The 20,941-nt window shown below is 62.1% G+C and overlaps 1 protein-coding gene across 3 annotated transcripts in view; it reads left to right on the forward strand.

The window, feature by feature from the left end:
- CDH4 (cadherin 4) overlaps nt 1-20,941 on the forward strand; it is a 535,945-nt gene that overhangs the window by 502,934 nt on the left and 12,070 nt on the right. For all 3 annotated transcript variants that reach the window (XM_027622753.2, XM_027622754.2, XM_027622755.2), the window contains exons 8-9: nt 8,248-8,385; nt 18,968-19,153. In XM_027622753.2, coding sequence (XP_027478554.1) covers nt 8,248-8,385; nt 18,968-19,153 — 324 coding nt within the window. The remainder of the gene's footprint in view (nt 1-8,247; nt 8,386-18,967; nt 19,154-20,941) is intronic.

Raw genomic sequence — 20,941 nt, forward strand, 5'->3', positions numbered from 1 at the left:
AATCCTTGGCTTCCAGAGCTAGGGCACGTGGCTGCTCAGTGGTCAGGTGTGAGATGTGCGTGCATGGCCACGAATGTCCCAGCCCTGGGCAGTGCAGATGCTGTGTCTGTGACCCAGGGTGGGTGGCCGGGAGGGGCCCCGAGGAGGAGACATGCCAGGGACCAAGGCGGCCCCATCTCCCTGGACGCAACACCTGCTCTCATTCTTCCCAGAGCCTCTGACCCCCAAAATCCTTGGTGGTCATTCCTAAGAGCTCATCTCCCCTCTGTGCCCAGCAGAGGGAAGGGGGGAGAGGGCAGGAGGGTGGGTGCTGAGCGCACCCCGCTCACCCAGAGGCCTTGGCGCCTCCGTTCCCCACGCAGCCGGCCGAGGGAGGAAGCCGTCCCTGCAGTGCTGGCATTTTCTCTCGCTTCACCTGGCTCAGCTGTTTCGTGTGGCAGAAAGCAAACCCGGTGCGGGGGAGGGGGGGCGAGGAGATGGGGTGATGGGGTGCAGCAAGGTTTGTCAGGGGGTGCCGTAGGCTCACGCAGCCTCGGGTGGGGGGCAGGCGTCCCCATGCACCCCGAGTGTGCAGAGAGCAGCAGAGGCACTGCTCCACCTGGTCCGAGAGCGATTTCATTCCCCAAAATAACTGTCCCGCAGGCAGCCACTCCCGCCCCCCGGCCCCCGGTGACCACTGTTCCAATGTCTTGATGGACGGGCCAGGGATGGGCGCTTCACATCAGGGGGGGCCTGGGAGCCTGTGGCTTCGTGTCTGCTCCCTCTGCTCAGCACTGTGCCGTCGAGGTTCGTCCGCGGGGTCGCTCCTTCGCTAGCAGAGCCCTGCCCCTGCGCGTGCGTGGAGCAGTGTCTACTCACCTGTGGGCAGATGGACAGGCAGGTTGCTTCCACCAGTGGCCACGGTGGCCGGGCAGCTGTGAGCCCTGGAACAAGCATTTGTGTGGACTCTTTCCAGCTCCCGTGGGCCAGGGCCAGGCACAGGATTGCTGGTCATGTGGTCACTGAGCGCTCGAAGACTTGGAGCCTGTTTTCCTCAGCGGCCACACTCCCCATGCCCCCGGGAATGAGTCCCAATGCACCTGATGGACAAGAACAGTGGCCCGGGACCCCTCCTCCCACAGTGGCCATTCCAGACGCCCTCCTGCTCGTTCCCAGGTGCCAGTCAGACACCCAGGTGCTGAGCAACATGAGTTCCGGGTGCAGGAGGGAGGCCCTCAGTTTACTCATTTCTCAGTTCCCGCAGTGACAGCAGTGACAAGCAAGAAAGCATGAGGGGGCACAGGGCCCGGGGCGGGAGCCTCAGGACGCCGGCATCAACCCAGTGAGCAGGAGAACCCTAACCTCGTTCAGGGAGGGACGCTGGGAGGGTCTGTGAGTAGCAGTGTGGACACCAGGCTCTCAGCCTCAATCTACACCCGTATCCCGGCCGCCAGCTCCCTGCAGAGGGCCCGCTGCAGAGGGCCAGTGTGGGCAGGGAGACATGCTTGTAGCATGGTAGGGGACACGGGTCCCGGAGCTGGGGACACCATTCTCAGGCTGGGTGGCACCCTGGGCTCCACCAGCACGTGGGAGTGCAAGTCGCAGACTTGATGTGGGCCGGGCTGCAGTCCTGGCGGCCAGTGTGGGGAGGGGGGCATGCAGGGGCATGCGGGAGGCTTTGATGCTTTTCTAGGGCAGGTCAGCCGGCTGCATTATTGATGGATGTTCTGCAAAATTTAAATGCTGAGCTATGGGGAGGGAAGTGAAAACCCCAGGGACCGCCCATGTGCAGTTTTCTTCCCTTCTCTTGGAACTTGAACGTGGCCAGATCACATTTTAATGAGTTCACTGCGGCGCCGCTGCTGACCAGGCAGAGCAGGAGTACTACCGGGCGGCAGGCGGGGCGGGCCGGCGGGCACCTGCGCACAGGTGGGAGAAGCTGTCACCAGCTGGCCTCCAGCGGGGGAGACTACAGAGACACAGGCTCGCCCACTCCCCACCCAGCCACCTCCTCCAGCTCCACTGGAGGCTGATTCGGAGGGCAGAGACCCACTGCATAATTCAGCCCACGGAGAAGACCACTGTGGGTCCAGAGCTAGGTCCGGGGTCATCTTTTTGTCCCAGGAGAGCCAGGCAGCCGGTTTCAGGGACTCCAAATGGCCAGGCCCCAAGCACACTGTCCACCAGCCATGGGTGCCCCCCCAAGACTCAGTTCGATCCACCACAAAGTAGGGAGGGTTGCACCCCTGCACCCCAGGCCGCTAGAAGATAGATGCGCCACAGCAAATGTGGTCTGTGGGGTCACCAGCAAGAGGCACTAGAACAGCACTGAAAACCGTCCCCGGCTCATTCGTGGCCCCAGGCCCGGCCTTGTGTAAATGAAATGTACCTTTGGCCGAGAAGCAAGGTACCACTTAGTAAATACGTCAAACCGCCCAGCACACCAGAGCCCTCCCACTGGGTCGCAATGGGACAGTTATGTAAGGGTATCTGTGTCCAGGGACGCCAGGCGACCGGCCGCCTCCCTCAGTCTCTGGGCACCATGCCGGAGGGGATTTGGTGAAAGAGAAAAGAGTTACCACTGCTGGGTCTGAAAAGCGTACTTTCTAAAGCAAAAGCAACAACACAGGAGCCGAGCCAGCCCCCAGTCCCGAGAGCTTCCCGAAGATGCAAATCCCCAGTCAGGGCTGAGCTGGCCTGGATCTCAGAGGCCCCGCCCACGGGAGGCACGGGCTCGGCTGGGGGGCCCTGCTGACACCTCCTCCTTGTGGCTGGGTGATCGACCCCCCCACGCCCAGAAAGCCCCCCACCCAAGGGGGTGGACCCCATCCTAAAGCATGATCGGCACACCTTCTAGTGGGGGTGGCCTGCACACACGTGGGTCTGTACACGCACGCGTGCATACACACACGATACACCTGCGCACGTGTGTACACACTCACATACCTACACACGCGCGCGTGGGTTCCTGTGTCTCCAAGGGCAGCAGCCCATATGGTCCCGGGAAAGAGGTTGTGAGTCCGTGATAAGGGAGTAAGGAGGGTTTGGAAAAGTGACCCCCCGTTCCAGTCACACTCTTCCTCTCTCTGGCTGAATCCCTCTCTTCGGTGGTCAGCCTGTACTCTCGCTTGTCCTCTGCTCTGGCCCCTTGTCGTGGCGGCTGGTCCCGGGAGGCAAGGTGGGGCGCGAGGCTTGGTGGCTCCTGTCCATGTCTGCTCCACGGTGTCCCTCCTGCCCAGGTCCCGCGAGCTCACGGGGCGGTGGGCTCGCGAGCTGCGGATCCTCTCTGTGCTTTCTCACCCATGATGCCCAGCAGAGCCCCTGGCACCAAGCAGGGCACGGACAGTGACGGTGACCAGGGAGTTCATTCACAGACGGAAGGCCCGCTCTCTCCCTCCGGCTCCTGGGATGGCTGGAGCCTTCCACTTTGAGGCTGGCAGTCATGGGGGCTGAGCCCTGTGGGTGCCCAGCAGGGGGACTCTGGACCCCTCAGCCCTGCAGAGCCAGCACTGACCCCATCCCAGGCAACCACCCCCCCACCCAGCCTGCTGTGCTTTGTCCTCTGGAGACGCCTGTGCAGCCAGGCCTGGGGGGTGGGTCAGCCTGAGGGGCTTCCCCAGTGTCCGCCCCTCCAGTCCTCCAGGATGGAACTGTCTATGCTGCACCCCCCGCCTCGCCACTGTCCCCAACCCAGGCCAGCACTCGGCCCCGCCAGAAACAAACTACAGGTGCCTGTGGCCCAGAGCTGTGCCCGGGACAGTCGCCACCCGTCCCTGGGGAGAGTGGCCTTGTCCCCAGGTCACATTCTAGATGGCAGAGAGAGTGGTGAACGTGACGTCCTGGGCTCTGGAGGCCCTGCCTGTGGGGCATCAGCAGGCAGAGGACAGGCCATGCTGATGCTGATGCGGAGAAGAATAGCAGAGTCTCAGGGAATAGCAGGGGTGTGGAGCATGAGACCAGGTGTGCGGGTAGGGAAAGCAGGTGTGGGAGGAGGAACAGGTGTAGGAGGAGAGCGGGTGCGGGGGGGGGGGGGCAGAGTGGGTGGGGGCAGAGTGGGTGGGGGGAGCAGGTGAGAGCGGGTGCGGGGGGGGGGAGCGGGTGCGGGGGGGAGAGCCGGGGCGGGGGGAGAGCGGGGGCGGGGGGGGGGAGCGGGTGCGGGGGGGAGAGCCGGGGCGGGGGGAGAGCGGGGGCGGGGGGGAGAGCCGGGGCGGGGGGAGAGCGGGGGTGGGGGGAGAGCGGGGGTGGGGGAATCAGTATCCCACTCTGGTGGAGGGGAGGCCTGGCTGGTGGGAGGGAGCCGAGTGTGGGGCAGACAGGATGGCCCTCAGCCTCCCTAGGGTGGGAACGTGCTTGAGGAGCAGCAAAGTGGGGGGGGAGAGGGGAGAGGGAGGCCAGAGACGCTGTCCCTTCTCCTGGGGTGGTAGGCCTCTGCTCCTGCCCCAGGGAACAGAGCCGGGAGGGGATGCTGTGCGTCGTCCCGGGGAGAGGAGAGGAACAGGTGAGCCACTGAGCCGTAACTGTCCAGCCAGGGGCAGAGGACAGCCGCTCAGCCTCTCACACTGCTTGCCTCTGAGGCCTCAGTTTCTCTGTTTTGTCAGGAGAGGTGACAGGGAGGCCCCTCCAGCTGAGACATTTCCTGGCTCCCTAGCCAGGATCCCCAGGTGTGCTTTGCAGGCTGGGCCTAGACATTCACAGAGAGACCTTTAAAACTACACCCTTGTGTTTAGGACTAATTTCTACTATGGCGGATGCTGGCTTCTCATTTACAGCGGCAGCGTGAACTTGGTTTCGAGCGTACGCATCGAAGCACAAGGAAGCCTTTGGTGCAAGGGGTAGTGTGAAGACAGAACCTCGCAGAGGGCTCGGCCTGGGACTCGGGGGCCTCCTCGGGCCCCCGGATGAGGAAGGCCAGGAGCGGCCTGAGGTCCCCAGAGTGCGGTGGCGGCCCCGGCAGGGCCTGGGGTCTCACGGTCCAGGGCTCCGTCCTGCAGGGCGGGAGGAGCGTGTCCAGCCGCCGGGGAGCGGGGTGAGCGTGGCCCCTGCATCACAGGCTCCTGCAGGCCCGCGAGCGCCGGGCCGACTTGCCAAACCTTCTCTCACTCCCTCCTGTAAGTAACGCTTCCCGAGCACCCGCCGTGTGCTCGGCACGGAGCGGAGCCCGAGTCCAGCCAGCCGTGGGGGCCGACGCGACAGGACGTTTACAACACCCGTGGTGCAGGCGGCCACCGGCCGAGATGGCAGAGGGACGCGGACACGGACAGGGGACCGGGCAGCCCCTGTGACGAGGGGACGCCCGCGTGCAGGAAGGATGCTGAGATTCTCCACAGCTTAGATCTCAGAGTCGGTCTCAGGAGGGAGGAGAAGATTGGATTGAGCCAGAGAACCTTGGGTGGGACGTGAAAACTGCTTCCGAAGCCGGCTGCCCACCGCCCCGTCTGAAAATCAGACTTGGCTCCGCCGCCTTCCCTCGGGAAGACACCGCAGGGACCAGGCGGCGGCCCGCGTCAGGCACAGATGCCACCAGGCTTCTGGGGCAGGACCGCTCGCCGGGGCACGTGGGGGCCTGGGGCTCGGACTCGGTGTGCCCGCCTTCCTGCTGGCCCTGGCGCAGTCCCCAGCTCGACGCTGCCCCATCCCTAGCGGAGGCAGAGCCGCGACTTAGGGCGCCGCTTCAATGGCCAGGAAGGAAGGGGCAACTTCTTTCTGCCGCGGGTGGTGCCACGAGGTCAGGCCCGCTGGGTTTCTGAGCGGCGGTGTCCACGCAGGTGACGGGGGATCCTGACGGAGCTGCTGTGGGGGGCAGCCGCGCTCTCTGCGTGCTGCCCATCCCACATCCAGACGGAGCCCTGCTGGGGGTCTCCACTGAGGTGGCTGTGGGGCCACCACTGGCTCCGTCTGCATTGCGTGCATGACAAAAGCCTGAGAGCAAGGACTGCCCTCAGAATCCCTGCGGGCACCTCCCCCCGCCCCCCCCCCCATGTCCTATGCGGCCCTGGGGGGTCATGTCACTCAGTGGCCCCAGCTGTGAGATGAGCAGGGCCGTGTGCTGGGCCCTGTGCTGGGCTGACTTCCCTGGGCAGCGTGTTCTCGCTGTTCACACTACCTGTCCCAGCTTCTCCCCCCGGAGGGTGAGCCCCGTGCCCCTCCCTCAAGAAGCAGCTCTGAGCACCTCCAAGGGGAGGTCAGGAACAGATGCCAAGATCCCGGCCACCCCATGGGGTGGTGATTCACCTGACACAAGTGATAGTGGATAGAAGGAGCGAAGGAGGCACGATGGATGATGGGGGACCGATGGTGGGTGGATGGAGGGGCGACAGAGACAGAAGGGAAGGACGTAAAGGTTAATCTTTTTTTAAAGATCTTATTTTTATTTATCTGAGAGAGACAGCGAGAGAGAGAGAGAGAGATTGATAGAACGAGTGGGGGGAGGGGCAGAGGGAGAAGCAGACTCCCCGCCGAGCAGGGAGCCCGACGCGGGACTCGACCCCGGGACTCCAGGATCATGACCCGAGCCGAAGGCAGTCGCTCAACCGACTGAGCCACCCAGGCGCCCCAAAGGTTAATCTTTTAAGAGAAAACTTTTGAAACGTGATGCAGCACCCAGGCAGATATAAGCTATTTCTATTATTTGTTTCATGTCTCCTTGGTTGCAAGTTCTACCCATTTTCACAAATGTTAACTGTTTTAGTCATTTACTCAATTCCTTTAACGAACACAGCTGGAGAGCCTACCGTGGACCGGGCACCAGGCTGGAGTCCAGGCACACAGCCTCCCACGGGGGGCACTGCCGCCACCCCTCCCCTCACGTCCAGCACCCCGGGGGCCCGCTGAGGAGCCCTGCCCTGATTGCACCTCCCCATGACCCACCCCCCAGCTAATAGTCCCCTTGAAGGAGAGACCCAGGGACCACAGAAGAGCTGAAACGACAGCCGGGGTGAAGCAGTGGGGGGAGGGTGGGGGCAAGAGCCCCCCCAGACCCCTGCCCGCCCGCCCTGGAGTAGGCTAGGCTGGACCCCCCCCCGAGCCACGGTCACAGCCACGTGGGACCGTGGGCTTGACCAATGGGAGGACGAGAACAAGTCTAGGTGGGAAAAAGTGTGCGGACACTCCTGAGCCCCAAGAGCCCCCACCCCAGCCGGTGGCCCAGCCAGACTGACAGCCTGGTTTGGTCCCCAATCTGCCCTGTCACCTCCGGGCAGCACATGCCACCTCTTCCAGAAGCCTGCCCTGCTTTCCCCAGCCCTGGCTCCCCCAGCAGTTTGTGGCGTCCCCGCCAAGCCTGCCCTGCAAGTTCCTGGCTGATGCTGCCCGGAGTCGGGGCCCAGAGCCGACACACATCTTCCGTAAAGGGCCCCACAGCCGATTCTCAAGCTCTGCAGGCCACGTGATCTCTGTCACTGTCACTCAGCTGTTGTGCAAAAACAGCCACAGTGTGCAAATGAACGGATGTGGCCCTGTACTGATACAACGTTATTGACAAAACCGAGCAGTGGCAAGTAGATGTGGCCCGTGGGCCGTGGTGTGCCGGCCTGACCCATCGTATGCACGCATTGGATCGTGTGATTCCCCTCAAAGCCCCTCAGTGACTCCCAGCTGTCCACAAATGCCCGGATGCCATATCGGGCCCCTGGGACCTCGGTGGACAGGCTCGCCATTCTTCAGCATCTCTGTTGTCACTGACGGTCACTTAGGAACGTTTAATGCACATTCTCTGAGCACCTGCTATGTGCTGGGCGCGGCCGTCGGCCCTGGGGACATGGGGTGAGTGGACAGCTGTGGTCTCCCAGAGCTCAGTCTGGTGACGACGAGGTAGTGACAGCACAGGACCTAGATAGTCGGAACTGGGGTGGGAGCCGCGGGTGCAGAGGCCAGTCCGAGGGCAGGTAACGGGGGCCTGGCCCGTCTGTAGGAGCGTCCCTCTCTCTGCAAAGTGTCCATCCCTGGTTTTCCAAGCCCGACGCAGCACGGTGCTCTCTGGGCACCCCCGTTCTCCTCTCTCTCTCGGCACCAAACACGATTGTACCTGTCGAAGCCGGGGCCGCCGAGAAGAAAGCAGCCAGGCCTCTTGGTGCTGCGCTATTGCCCACAGCAAGCAAAGGGGAACGTCCTTGCAGCAGGGTGGGGGACGAGAGCTCCCGGGGGCCCCGCGGTCCCGACCCGCCGCAGGGACGGGGCCATGGGGAGCACGTGTTTTGATGAAAAGGATGAGCAGCCTGTAAACTGAGACCCAGACTGATGCGCTGTGCCTTCCCACCCCGTTCCTTCCAGAAAGTTCAGCAGTACACCGTCATCATCCAAGCCACAGACATGGAGGGGAACCTCAACTACGGCCTCTCGAACACAGCCACGGCCATCATCACGGTGACGGACGTGAATGACAACCCGCCGGAGTTCACGGCGAGCACGGTGAGTGGTCGCGCCCCCGGGCAGCCGGCTGGCTGCTCTCCTCGCTGCACCTGACGGAAGGAGCCTGACAGCTAGCGGCGGCCCCGCGACGCTGGGCGGCAGGAGCTGATGCGGAGTGGCGCCGCCCCAGGTGTCTGCAGCAGGAGAGGCCGGAGGCCCTGCCCAGGAGCTGGCCTGGGGGAAAGGGGTTGTGCTCCGATCCAGCACTGGGAGGCCCGACACGGAGCGACCAGTGACGCCCCGAGAAGTGTCTGGGACCAAGTGGGCTGGACACTCTTTCTGAATCCAGAATTGACCAGTGGTATTTGGGCTTAGCCACTTTTGGAGGCATGCGTGTGGCGGTGTGCACAGTGGGACCTGCTGGCGGATGCCCAGGTGGGGCCTCGGCCGGGGACAGGCCAGTCCCTACAGGAGGAGCTACGCTCTGCAGCCTCCTGTGAGCAGAGACCTGGAGGGTGGGGACCGGGAGCTCTTCCCCTTGAGGCATGGCTGGTGGGCTGCCGCGGAGCCCCACACCGGGCTGCTCCAGACTAAGTGACCCAGCGTCCTTGGTGGACACTCGTGCATGTGCATTCGGAAGCTAGAGCCCCTGAGTCACAGGGACTCCAGCAGGTTGCAGCTGCCCCGCGGGTTTCCGGATCGCCTCTTGGAGCCTCCCCTGTCCTGGGGTCCAGGCCACTGGAGGGCCAAGGGGACAAGGGTGCGACAGTAGTAACAGTAAAAGGCACCACACAAGCCACGCTGGGAGCCCTCCCCTGCCAGGTTCTAGTGCCCCCTCCCGGGGAAGGGGAACGCCGAGGCTCAGAAAGGCCAAGTCACTGGCCCAAACCCACACCGCTAGACCCTAAGTGGGAGCAGCTGGGATTGGAGCCCAGAAGCTGTGCTGATTCTGCAGCAAGGAGTAGGGATGGGAGGGGAGGAGGTGGGAGACAGACCCGAGACCCCTCCTTCTCCCCAGAGCTGGTCATCGCCAGGAAGGCCTCTCACAGGCCAGAGTCCCAGGGGCAAGCCCCACCCCAGTGCCCGAGCATCCCCTCACCTGCTTCCCCATGCCCCACGCCCTGAGTGCTCCTGCCCCCGAATCACAGGGTCCCAGATCCCATGCCCCTGCACCCCCGCACCCCCACTTCCCGCACCCTTGGCCCTGGCGCCACGACCTCACCCGTGAGGGCACAGCGCCATCTAGTGGGCAGATGGCAGGCCGCATGCCGGGGGAGCAGCGCGGCCCCAGCCCCCCTGGTCAGCAGTGGCGGGCTTCCATTTCAATCCTGAGCCAAGAGAGCAATGGCAGGAAAGGCTCAGGGCCAGGGTCCTGTGTAGCTTGGACATGGGCAAAGCAGCTCCCTAGAGACCTGGGAGAATAATGACGCCCAGGCTCAGCCCCCAGCAGGGCCTTGCCCACACCTGGCCGGAGACCAGCTGTCCTTCCTCCTTCCACCCTGCGCCTCTTTCTGTGATGACGAGAACACACAGCTGTCTTTAGGACACACCACACCTGTGCTGGGGCATGAGGGCAACACTCTCAGGCGAGCATGAGCGCAGGAAACCTCCCCCAGGTAACTTTGCAGTGAGGACTGCAGCCAGTCCCAAGCCAGGCTTCTGGCATTGTCCCTGGCGGTGGTGGGGCAGTGGTGGGCACCTCACAATGCTCAGAACCCATCTGCTGAGGCAGGAGTCTCAGATGGCACACAGCAGGTGCCCAGGCGAGAGGACACTGCTCCCAGGAACACGCTCTTGTCCTGGTACCAGCCTGTGGATCCTAGTTGTCTGGTGGGGCAGGGGCACCAGCCCTCCTGACCACCAGGACCCCCAGGTCCCCCCTGGGAAACAGCCTCGGGACCTCCACTGTCACCATGGAAACCAGGGCAGAAGGAAACCAAGCCAATTGTCCCTGGTGGGACTAAAGGATGTGCTTCCAGGCAGGAGGCACCAGGGTGACCGGGGAGGGGAAGACTCCGTCCAGCCCTGCTGGTCACCTCGGGCCACCATGGGTTTGGTGAAAAGCACACCAGTGGAGCACTGGAGGAGGCATCGCTGGGAGTCAGCATTTGGCTAAAACCCCCAGGGACTGGAACAGGATGCTCAGAGCCCTCACCTGTGTCCCAGTCCTGGTCCAAGCTTGCACCTAGGCGCTCTGCAGAAGGTGTGGCCAGCCAGGGAGGGCAGGCGATCACACACATACCAGTAGCTACAGTGATGGGCAAAAAGCCAGTGGGCTCCAGCCAGAGGCAGACCGGAGCCCTCGCCCACCCTCCTGCCTCCACACAGCCTGACTCCGTCTTCTACGCACAAGATGGTTGGCTGGTGTCCTAACTTACCGGGAGCTGAAGCAGGCACATCCCGTCCTCTCCAAGACACGAGCGCCCAGAGAGACCTGTGGCTCTCCTGCTTCAAGTCAGGTCGAGGTTTTGCTCATTGTGTGACAGGAATGTGGTATGATGCACACATCTTTGCCACCAACCAGGAACAACCTCGTGCCCGTCCCCGGAGCAGCCCCCCACCCACCGCGTCCATCGCCAAGGTGACCTTGGCCTGTGCTACAACCTCGCTCCATCACATGGATGGCGTCACGCAGAGCACGTGATTCTGTGGAGTCCGGCTTCTTTCATCCAGCAGAGCATCTTTGGAGCACATCTGTGTGCGGCTGGACATACTCCCACGTTCCGGGGGTTTCTCCACGTTCAGCGCGGACCTCCGGACCATCCGTGAGCCACTGGCTTCACTTACTCATTTTCTCCTTTTTAAAGACCGATGTGAGCTCTTGGTTAGGTGATTCACACGCGGTACAGGAATTTAAAAGGTATGAAGTGACCGGCCACGAAGAAGGCGTCCCCTCCCGCCCCCTCCCGCCTCCACCGGGCACTCCCACCCTACACCTGCTGTTGTCTGGCTTCTGTTTTTTCTCTCACGATGTGTCTGGGAGACTTCCACATCCGCAGACCCTGAGTGGCCCTGAGATTTTGCTCAGTGCTTGTTGGGAATAATGTCAGGCTCACGGGAGAGCTGCCAGAGCAGGAATGAGAAGAACAGCCCGCGCCTGTGCACTCTGCCGCCGGGACCGCAAAATGCCGCACGTCCATGACAGGGAGTCCTATGCGTCAGGGCCCTCGTGTCTGGAAGCTTCTGTGTATTTCCTGAGAGGTTTTCCCTGACGTGGCCCCTGAGGCCTTCAGGTAAACGGCCACCAGAGACAACTGAGGCCCAGAAGGCTAGTTCCGGGCAACCCGAGGCCACACAGAGAGACCGTCAAACCCAGAGCGCCTGCTTCCTCGGCTCCCCGCTGTTTGTGCCACACAGCTGTCCTTCCGGATCCCAAGTGTGTCTTCTGTCCCCTTCTGGGGTGGAGCATCTTCTGCAACTCCAGCAAGGGCCCCGGGCTGCCCCGCACCTTCTCCTGGAGGGCAGGCCTTCTGCCCGCTGTCCCGGCCCCGATCCAGCTGTGACAGCCGGTCCTCCGAGTCTGAAAGCTGTCTTCCCTTCCGCACGGCAGCCACAGTGAAAACACCCTTGGGTCCCCCGGAAATGCTGGTCCTGGGAGGGCCCATGATGGAGTGAGGACAGGGAGGGTTGTGTGAAGGGTGCCCTTCCGCCTCCCGGGGCTGGGCGTCCCCACGAGGGTAGGGATGGAGGATGTCCCTTGATCCGCACACACCTCTGAGACTTGGGCGCCACAGGATCCACACTGAGACCCTGGACAGAAGGAGCATCCGGCCCCGGAAGGTGACTTGGAGGGCGTTCTGGGGAGGACTCCTGCCCACACAGCCAGATGAAGGGAAGGTGGGCACAGCCTGGCTCCCGGGGACGTTGCACCTGCCTCTCCTGTGCCCCAGGCGGCCTCGGGCAGGCTCCGGGCCTGGAGAAGAGTATGAGGATGAAGGCTGAGGTGCTCAGCGGCACCTCAGATCCTGATGTTGGTGGGCCCAGAGAGCACGCAGCAGCTCGGCCTCGCTCGTCAGAAGTGCGGGCCGCTGCGGTCAGGACCGGGTTCCCGGCAGGGAATGTACTCTATCCCTCACACCTGAGGGCTACCGTCCCAGTGACCGTGGGCTCAGTAGGGGTCAGGGTGGCCCGTGGCGTGTTCCTTGGGACGGGTGCTGGGCGGGGCCCCAGTACACTGTCAGCTTGGCACAGAGGGGTGGGCAGGGCCGAGGGCTGGCCACATCCCTGCACGCAGCCCGGCTATTTTTATCAAGCTTAATCAAGAACAATCAGCAGAAACTGCAGAGATGAGAGGGATTTGCAGGATCCGGTTCCTATTCTTAAATGTTAATTAAAAGTTAGTTTCCTTTTGCCTGTGCCGCACGCGGGGGTAGGGGGCAGCCTGCTGCGGGGCCATCAGGCCGTTCAGCCGGCCCGCTCCACACTCCCTCAAGGATGAATGTGGGGGTCTGCCGGGCTAGGGGCTGAGGCCCCCAGGACACAACCTGCACTCTGCCCCAGGGGCTCCTGTTAGCCTTATCCTGGGGTCTTGGTGGGAGGCCCTGGACCCCCAGTGTCCCGGGCCCTTTCCACCAGCCCAGGCCCCTCACATGCCCACGGAAGGGTCTCCTGGAGTCAGGAAGCCCCTCATTAGCCCTGACTCGGCCCCTGCTAGCTGTGCGACTGTGGGCTGATAGCTGAACCTCTCTGAATGTCCCCACTTCACCCTGAAGTGACATACTTCAGGTCCCAAGGTGATGTCAGGAGCATCCGCTGATCTCCACGAGAGTTAATGCCTTAAACGATGCTGTCCTCTGGTCTGTAAGTGCCACGGACAGCAGCCAGCCCTCCACCGCAGGGGCCTGAGCAGAACAGGTTCAGCCTCGACACACGTGAGTCCTGCCCCAGCTCTGACATCAGGTGCAGGGCTCCCTGCGCAGTTGCCAGATCATTCGATCTCTGCCTGGTTCCCTCAACTATTGTTGGGGGGGTAAGAAGTCATTAAGGTACAGCATTTTTGCTGTTCAGGAGTTGTGGCTGATGGGACGCATTTCCCTCTATCACACGTTCTGACTGCATGGCCTACGCCCCATACCAAGGCAAGCATGAATAAAATTACGTGTTAAAAAAATGAATTTAGGTAAACTAATATTCAAGTAAATGTTACAAAGAAAAGGGAGAACGGTCGTGGTGCCCCCGCCCCACCCCGCCAGGGCTCTCCAGAGATGGGGCATCATTGTGGAGGCCGGCGAGGGCCACGGCAAGCTCAGCCCCTCTTGTGCACAGGTCACCTTCAGAGGAGTTAGAAATGGTTTGCCAGAGGCAGAGGCAATGAACTGGGGAGACCTGGGTCCTGTGAGGCTGGGGCCCCCACGTTTTTAAGGCTTTTCTTGGGATAAAACTTGAAGTTCCATCCTCGAGGGGGCCTGCCTGCCTGGATGGAAGGGCCGCCTTGGCTTTAGGGTTAGACCATGGGCTAGCCTCAGAACCCCATCGCCCGCAAGTGGGCTCTGGCCCAAGCCCTGGGAATCCCCAGCATCCTCAGCTTTTCGACTTAGTCCACAAACCCAGGAGAAGGGAGAAATTTCAACTCAGCCTGAGTTCCTGAGAATAAGAATCTGACATCTCAAAATTGGAACAGACCCATCGCCCTTAATTGTGCTCAGGCACTTGGTGCCAAGCCTCTGCCATAGATAATGAATCGGAGATAGCTTCTCTGAGCACCGAGGAGACAGGAGGCCAGAGAGCCTGGCCCCACCTGACATCACCTGACAGGCCAGTGCCCACTTCCCAAAGATGACACTTTCCTCGACCCCCGGGAGCCCCACTGCACCCATGCAGAAGTGGGGGGCCAGAGGCTGGGGTCAGGCTCCTGGCAGGTAACGAGGCTCCGACACCGGCCAGTGGCTGACCTCAGGCAGGCCCTGGAGCCTCTGTGTCTCTGTATTGTCACCTGAGCTATGGGGGAGCATCAGCTCCTGCCTGGCGGGGTGCGCACCTGCACATGGGTCCCGGAACAGGTGGCTGGCACTCAAGGAGACGTGATCAAGACAACGAGGGTGGTTGTTGCTCGGCTATTAGTAATGGTTCTTGTCAGCAACGTGGCTCCTCCCCGGGCAGAAGCAAGCGGCTTGAACTGTGGCCCAACCTGTGGTCAGCAAACCCCGTCTGTGACCCAAAACACCGGGGAGGGGAGAGTCCGAGATATATTGTTAGCTAATCGCTGCGTCCTTTTCCCTGAGCTGTTCTCGGAAGGAGCACTTTCCCATGTGTCATCTACCCTTTCGTGCGACAGCTCCACGGGGTGGGGACAGCGGCTCAGAGGGGTTGGCCAGGGAATAGCCTCCCGGCCCCCAGACCTCAGTCCCTCCCCCGTCACACGCAGGGTCAAGGAAGACTGCCTGTGGGTTGCTTAGGAGCCGCTGATCCCCCAATCTGATTCTGATCCTGAACTCAGAGCCCAAAAGTCATCATGATTAATTTCTGGGACTGAAAAGTAAATTTCAGAAAATAAAACCTATCAGAGTGTCCAGAGGCACATCCATACGTTTTCCAACAGAAGCTACGGATGACTGAAGGCACGGTACTGGCGTGTCCCCGGGTGGGGTTCCGTGGGAGCCCCTCCCCTGGCGCCCACCCAGTCCCCGAAGCCCTTCCTGTTCCGAGCCCATGGAGGCACCGCCACGTCCCGGCCAGACAGGGGCTCCCGGGCCAACTCTCAAGGCTCTGCTTATGACAGCGATGGGTCCCCGAGGTCCCGGTCGGGGAGGGCGCCCCCTCCCAGTGAGCTGCCCACACCAATGCAGGGGCCACGGGCCAGAGGGAGAGGGGTGTCCTGCACCCCAAGGGGCAGCTAGAGGAGGGTCAGGTCCTCCAGCCCAAGTGTGGTTAGGCTGTTTTGGAACAGAAACAGAAGGGCAGCCTCGGGTCATGGTGTGTCCCACGTGGTGTGGGTGCCTGGAGGACCCACGGGGCCTGGGTGTGGGCCGGCTGTCCCTCTTGGTCCTCTCTGGATCCTGGCTGGGCTTCACTGTTCTCACCTTAACCCTCCTCTATGCTAATGTGACGCTCCCCTGGGAGCCCTGCGGAGTTCAGCCTCAGAGCTGGGTTTGTGCTGGATGAAATCCTCCCTGTCCCTCAGGACAGGGCTACATTTGAATTCTGGATTACCATCTAGGCGAGACACTCTGTTCCAATGATCTTAAAACTCCTTCTTTCCCAAATATCTGCCTTTGCCTCCCATGAGGCATGGAAGAGGCTTTCCCTGTGCCTGAAAATCTGAAAAAATTAAATTAAAAACTCATTATGGCCAGGGAAAGTTAATAAGAAAATCCTAAGCCAGATTTATCAGCTTAAGGCCCTTCTTTGTGAACCTTTATTAAACTCGCACGAATTAAAATAGACTCTTGGAATAAACTTCACCAGGGTCTGCAAGGAATCAGACCCGGGGACACACAGGTCTCCCGTGTGCTGTGAAGTCCGGGGAAGGAGCGCCCACTCCGGAACAGAGACCAGAGCAGCTGGAGGAGCCTCTCAGGCCAGTGCAGTGTCCCACGGAGGCCCACCCGAGACTCGGCTCTCAGGGGGCAACACCAGGACCCACCCCAGTCGTCTGACCCGAGGGGAGCTGCAGGAGGATGCGAGTGTTCGTGAAACCTGAGGGCCAGGTGTGTCGGGCCTGTCGCCAGCACCAGGCGTAAGGATCCCGTGCTGCTGAGTGGACTGTGTTGGAGGGCCGCTGTCCCAGACAGCACCGGTCCCACCGGGCGAGATCCCTCTTGGGATAAATTTACACCTTCTCCTGTTAACAAGGTGATGGTATCGGGGTTGGAAGGCTTGCGCGTGCCAGGTGACAGACGGGGGCCATTTGTGTGCGCCTGGGCGGCGGGCTGTGGGGTTTCCAGCGGAGCATGGAGGCCGGGAGTCCAAAAGGCTGATGGGGGAGCCTCCGAAGTTCAGGTGAAGGCCTGCGCTCTGGCCTGGGGTTGAAAGGAGCCCTTCCCTCCCAGGAGGCAGCGGCCTTGGGGAGGGGCTTGCGATTCCCCCATCGCTCTGACCGTCGCCGGTCTGCACGTCAGCTCGCTCATCCATTCGCCCCCGTCTGCGTCATCCGCACATATTTGCCACCAGCCTGGGGCCCCAGATCCCCTGTGCCTCGCTCACAGTGGGCACACTGTGCGCACCCTGGTCGTTTGGCCTCGCTCACAGTGGGCACACTGTGCGCACCCTGGTCGTTTGGCCTCGCTCACAGTGGGCACACTGTGCGCACCCTGGTCGTTTGGGTGAGTCTGGACCCCACTTCTTCTCTTTCTCATGCAAAGTGACTCGGAACAGAAGCTGCTGGGCCTCAGTGTCCCCATCCATCCGTAGACGGTCAGCCCAGCAGACGCTATCACTCAGACACACGTGCCGGAGGGGCCGTCCTTCACTGTCACCCAGCACAGACAGGACAGGCTGGGCTGCTGTGCTCTGACCTCAAGCCAGAGAAGGACAGAGCCACCAGCCCCAACGTCGCTGACACCCACAGCCACTGATGGCCACCCTCGGCCTTCCGGCTCCCTGTCCTGGGAAGTCAAGCCCCCGTGTTCAAGCCACTGCGGCCCAGTTTTCTGTGCATTGCACCCCAGGACCTCCTCCCCAACCACCAGCTGAGGCTTGAATTTGTAAGTACTCGGAGCAGAAAACCATCGCAACCGTCGAGGCCCAGATGTGGGCTCGAAGCGCCCAGTCTCTCCAGGAAGTACCAAGCTCCCAATGGAGAGAGCCAGAAGCCAGGATGCCGCACCCATCAGCTGGCATCCAGAGCAGGTCGCACTGCCCACCCCTGTCTCGCCCAGGAGGAGAGGGTCCCCTGGAGAGCCAGCCCAGCCAGCCGGTGCTGCACGGGGGGCCCCGTGGGACACATACAAGGGCTCTGGGCCGACATGTGTGGGGGCCTGGCCCCTGGGCTGCAGTCAGCACTGGATGTGAGAGACCCCAGATGGTGGCTGTGGACTCAGAGCCATAGGAACTTCACCAGGCTTTGTGACACTCACTCAGGGGCAGTGAGTTGGTTCTGGAGCAGACAAGGCCCAGCCTGGTACCCCAGGTGCACAGGATGGCTGTCCTCTGGCATAACGCAGCCCCATGTCTGTCCTAGGGCGTGCACAGGCATATCTGGGCTGCAGGCCCTGAGAGGGCACAAGGCAGGGTAGCTGCCCTGGGTGTGGCCAGAGGGATTGTGCCATGGCAGGTGGTAGAAACAGGGAGCCACGTGAGGCTTGGGCACCGCCTCCTACTAACATCAGGCAGGTGCCAGGGGTGCGGGGGGGAGCCAGCAGGATGAGGCTCAGAGCCCAGCTGCCTGGGACAACGACCAAGCCCGTGTCTGGACTCCTTCGTCTGCATCCCGTGACCCCACCGCCGTGATGGGGGGACGGATCCTTAGAGCTGACACTCTGGGTGCCCCTTTGTGGACCCCAGGGTCTCCTAACCCCTCCGCTTCATCTGTAAAATGGGGATGAGTACAGGGCTACCCTGGGGACCGGAGAAGTAACGCCTGGGGGGTGCCTGGTGCAGCGTGGAGGCCACTGTCGGGCTGCACCGCCGCGACGACAGCCAGACACCCTAGATCTCTGTCCAAGCTCCATCCCCAGGTTTGTAGCTCAAAACCACGCTGCCTAGTGATGGGGCTGGCCACACAAACTGCAGGACCCAGTGCAAAATAACAGAACGGGCCGCTAGTTCACAAACTATTAAGAATTTCAAGGGGCGCCTGGGTGGCTCAGTCTTTGGGCATCTGCCTTCGGCTCAGGTCATGGTCCCGGGGTCCTGGGATCGAGCCCCACGTCGGGCTCCCTGCTCAGCGGGAAGCCTGCTTCTCCCTCTCCCCCTCCCCCTGCTTGTGTTCCCTCTCTCACTGTGTCTCTCTCTGTCAAATAAATAAATAAAATCTTAAAAAAAAGAATTTCAAGACAGTGAGAGCATTTGACCAAACTCAGGGCCCTTCCACATGGGGCCACAGCTGCACAGGCCACACGCCCATGGGGCCAGCCCTGAGCAGTGATTTCACTCCATAGGGGCGCTCAGATTCCTACCAGCACCCAACACCAATACACACACACACACACACACACACACACTGCCTTTCCCTGCACACAACCATCTCGGCTTGAACCACCCCCACTGACGGGAGGGGCTTGCAGCCCCCATAGTGCTTGGCAGGAGAAAAGGCTCCATGGTCGGTCATCACACATCTGTAGCTGCGGACCCCAAGCCCTGAGCCGATGGTGGGGCCGCTGGGATGGCAGGACCCCAGCCAGGATTGTCCGGGGGAAGCCCCTACTGCTATCTGGCTCCCATCCTGCAAACGTACCTTAGAGTCTCTCGTGCGTCCCCACTGTTGCACAGGGCTCCAGGGCATGAGGGAAAGGCCTGGGGGGTTTAAGAGGGAGGCTGGTGTGCGTGTGCAGGTGAGGCTGGGTCTAGAGCTGGGTGGTGGGTACAGCTGGAGGAACCAGAGCCCTCTGGAGATGCCACCGTGCCCGTGGAATGGGTGTGGGGTCCCCGTGTGCGAGAGAAGCTGGAGGCAGAGGGCACCCCCCAGGGGTTGGTAGAGAGTCTCTTCCGACCTCTCCAGGCTTCTGCACGGGTTCAGAACGTTGTCTTTCCTTATGCTCCGCAGTACGCTGGGGAGGTCCCCGAAAACCAGGTGGAGGTGGTGGTCGCAAACCTCACTGTCATGGACCGAGATCAGCCCCACTCGCCCAACTGGAATGCCTTCTACCGCATCATCAGCGGGGACCCCTCAGGACACTTCAGCATCCGCACGGACCCCGTCACCAACGAGGGCATGGTCACCGTGGTGAAGGTGGGTACTCTCCTCGCTTCCTGCCGGCCGGCATCGGTTCTGTCCCCCGCCACCGCCCTGGGACAGATGAACAGAAATGATACGGGTTATCCGGGGACAAAGGACTGCACGCCCCTGCTCGTGCCAGAGGCAGGCTTCACGAGGACCTGGTTTTCTCTGAACTCTCCACTTAAAGTCTGTTTAAGGCAAGATGCTTCACCTTAGAAAGCATTTTCAGGTTATTTTTGCATCCTTTGGTAGAGACACTGTGCTTTCAGACATTCTCTTGCAGAGGGGTGGCCGGGAGGAGGCGTGGGGGGTGCGAGGCAGTGGGGGGAGTCTGCTGCCTGGGGGTGGGGGGGCATATGTTCTTGGATTCCCGGGCTGGCTCTTCGCTCACTTACCCCTCGCGTGGGCCTGTCGCCCTTGGTGCCCCAGACGAGGGGCCTATGCCCAGGGCTGTCGCCAACATCACAGCAGGTCCTGCCTGGCACAGCGCCGGGCACACGGTGAGGGCACAGCTAACAGAAGCAGCTGTGTCACCACTGAACATCGTCACATCGACAGGGAGCGGCCGGGCTCCCATGCACTCCCCAGGGCACAAGGAAGGTCATTTCAGTCCCGCCAGGGGCCCCCAGGCCACGTGCCGTGTTCACGCACTGCGGCCCGGACCCGTCACTGCCCCAGCCTGTAGGAGGCGACAGTCTGCAGCGGGGGTGTGGGGAGGGAGCTTCTGCGATGTTCTCGGGCAGGTACGCGCCAGAGGCCGCACACCCGGCGGCGGTGAGCCCTCCCATCTGTCTAGCAACCTGCTGGTGTTTCCAGCCTCTGTGCCCCCAGGTGGTGGACTCCTGGACCAGGACCTCGCTGCTTTGGGGGCAGGCGAGGTGCCGTGTAGACGTGTGTGGACAGCCCGGCCCTCAGCCATCTCGCACAGATCCTGGCTGCACGCCTGTCAAAGGAAGTGCCCAGTTGCCTGGTGCGGGTCTTCCTGACCCCTGCCCTGCCCCCCGCGCCCCCCGGCCCCATCCTGCCCCACATGCCGGGCCTGCCACCTCCCAGGCTGCAGCCGAGCTGGGGCACAGCAGCTCTGCCCTCAGACCACCAGCCCCAGTGGGCGTCCATCACCATGCCCAGCCTCCTCGGGTGCGCCCTCTGCCTCGCCAACCCCCCCTAGCTCCAGCGATGAAACCACCATCTCTTCCAGGCTCAGACCAACCCCAGGCCCTTCTCCTGCCTCACGCCTGGACCTCAGCTTCTGAGGCAGAAAAGCCAAGAAGCGGCCTCTCCCGCTCGCCCCTCAGCAGCACTGAGGCTTGGGGGGCAGTGAACAAGCTCTGGTTCAGGGGCCGAGGCCGGGGTGGGGCTGGCAGGAGTCCCAGGGGAGCGGGCACCCCCCCTCCAGCCCCTGCAGTCCTGCAGGGACCAGCTCCCAGGGCAGCAGTGCCCAGAAGCGAATGTCCCCAAGCCTCCTGCCGGCCCTGGAGCGGGGGTCCCCCAGCCCTGCCCCGCACCACCTGCACCCGCGCCAGGCAGCTTCTCCTGAGGCCGCAGACCCTGCCCCTTTTAGCAGAGGGTCCTTGCCCCATCTGGGGAGGCAGCTGGGCCGAGCCCCGGCAGTATACCCGGCCGCTCTAATTGAAACTGGTGGGCCAAATTACCTATTGATTTCTCCATTACAAATATGTTTTATTTCACCCTCCTATGGATGTTTATTGGCCATAATAGTCTTTCTGGAAGGCATTCTCCCTCAGACGGGTGGCACAATCTTAATGCATGACATGCAGCGTTATTCCGTGTCCCCCGGGG

The sequence above is a fragment of the Zalophus californianus genome, chromosome 8 (assembly GCF_009762305.2).
Source record: "Zalophus californianus isolate mZalCal1 chromosome 8, mZalCal1.pri.v2, whole genome shotgun sequence".
In the NCBI taxonomy this organism is placed as follows: domain Eukaryota; kingdom Metazoa; phylum Chordata; class Mammalia; order Carnivora; family Otariidae; genus Zalophus; species Zalophus californianus.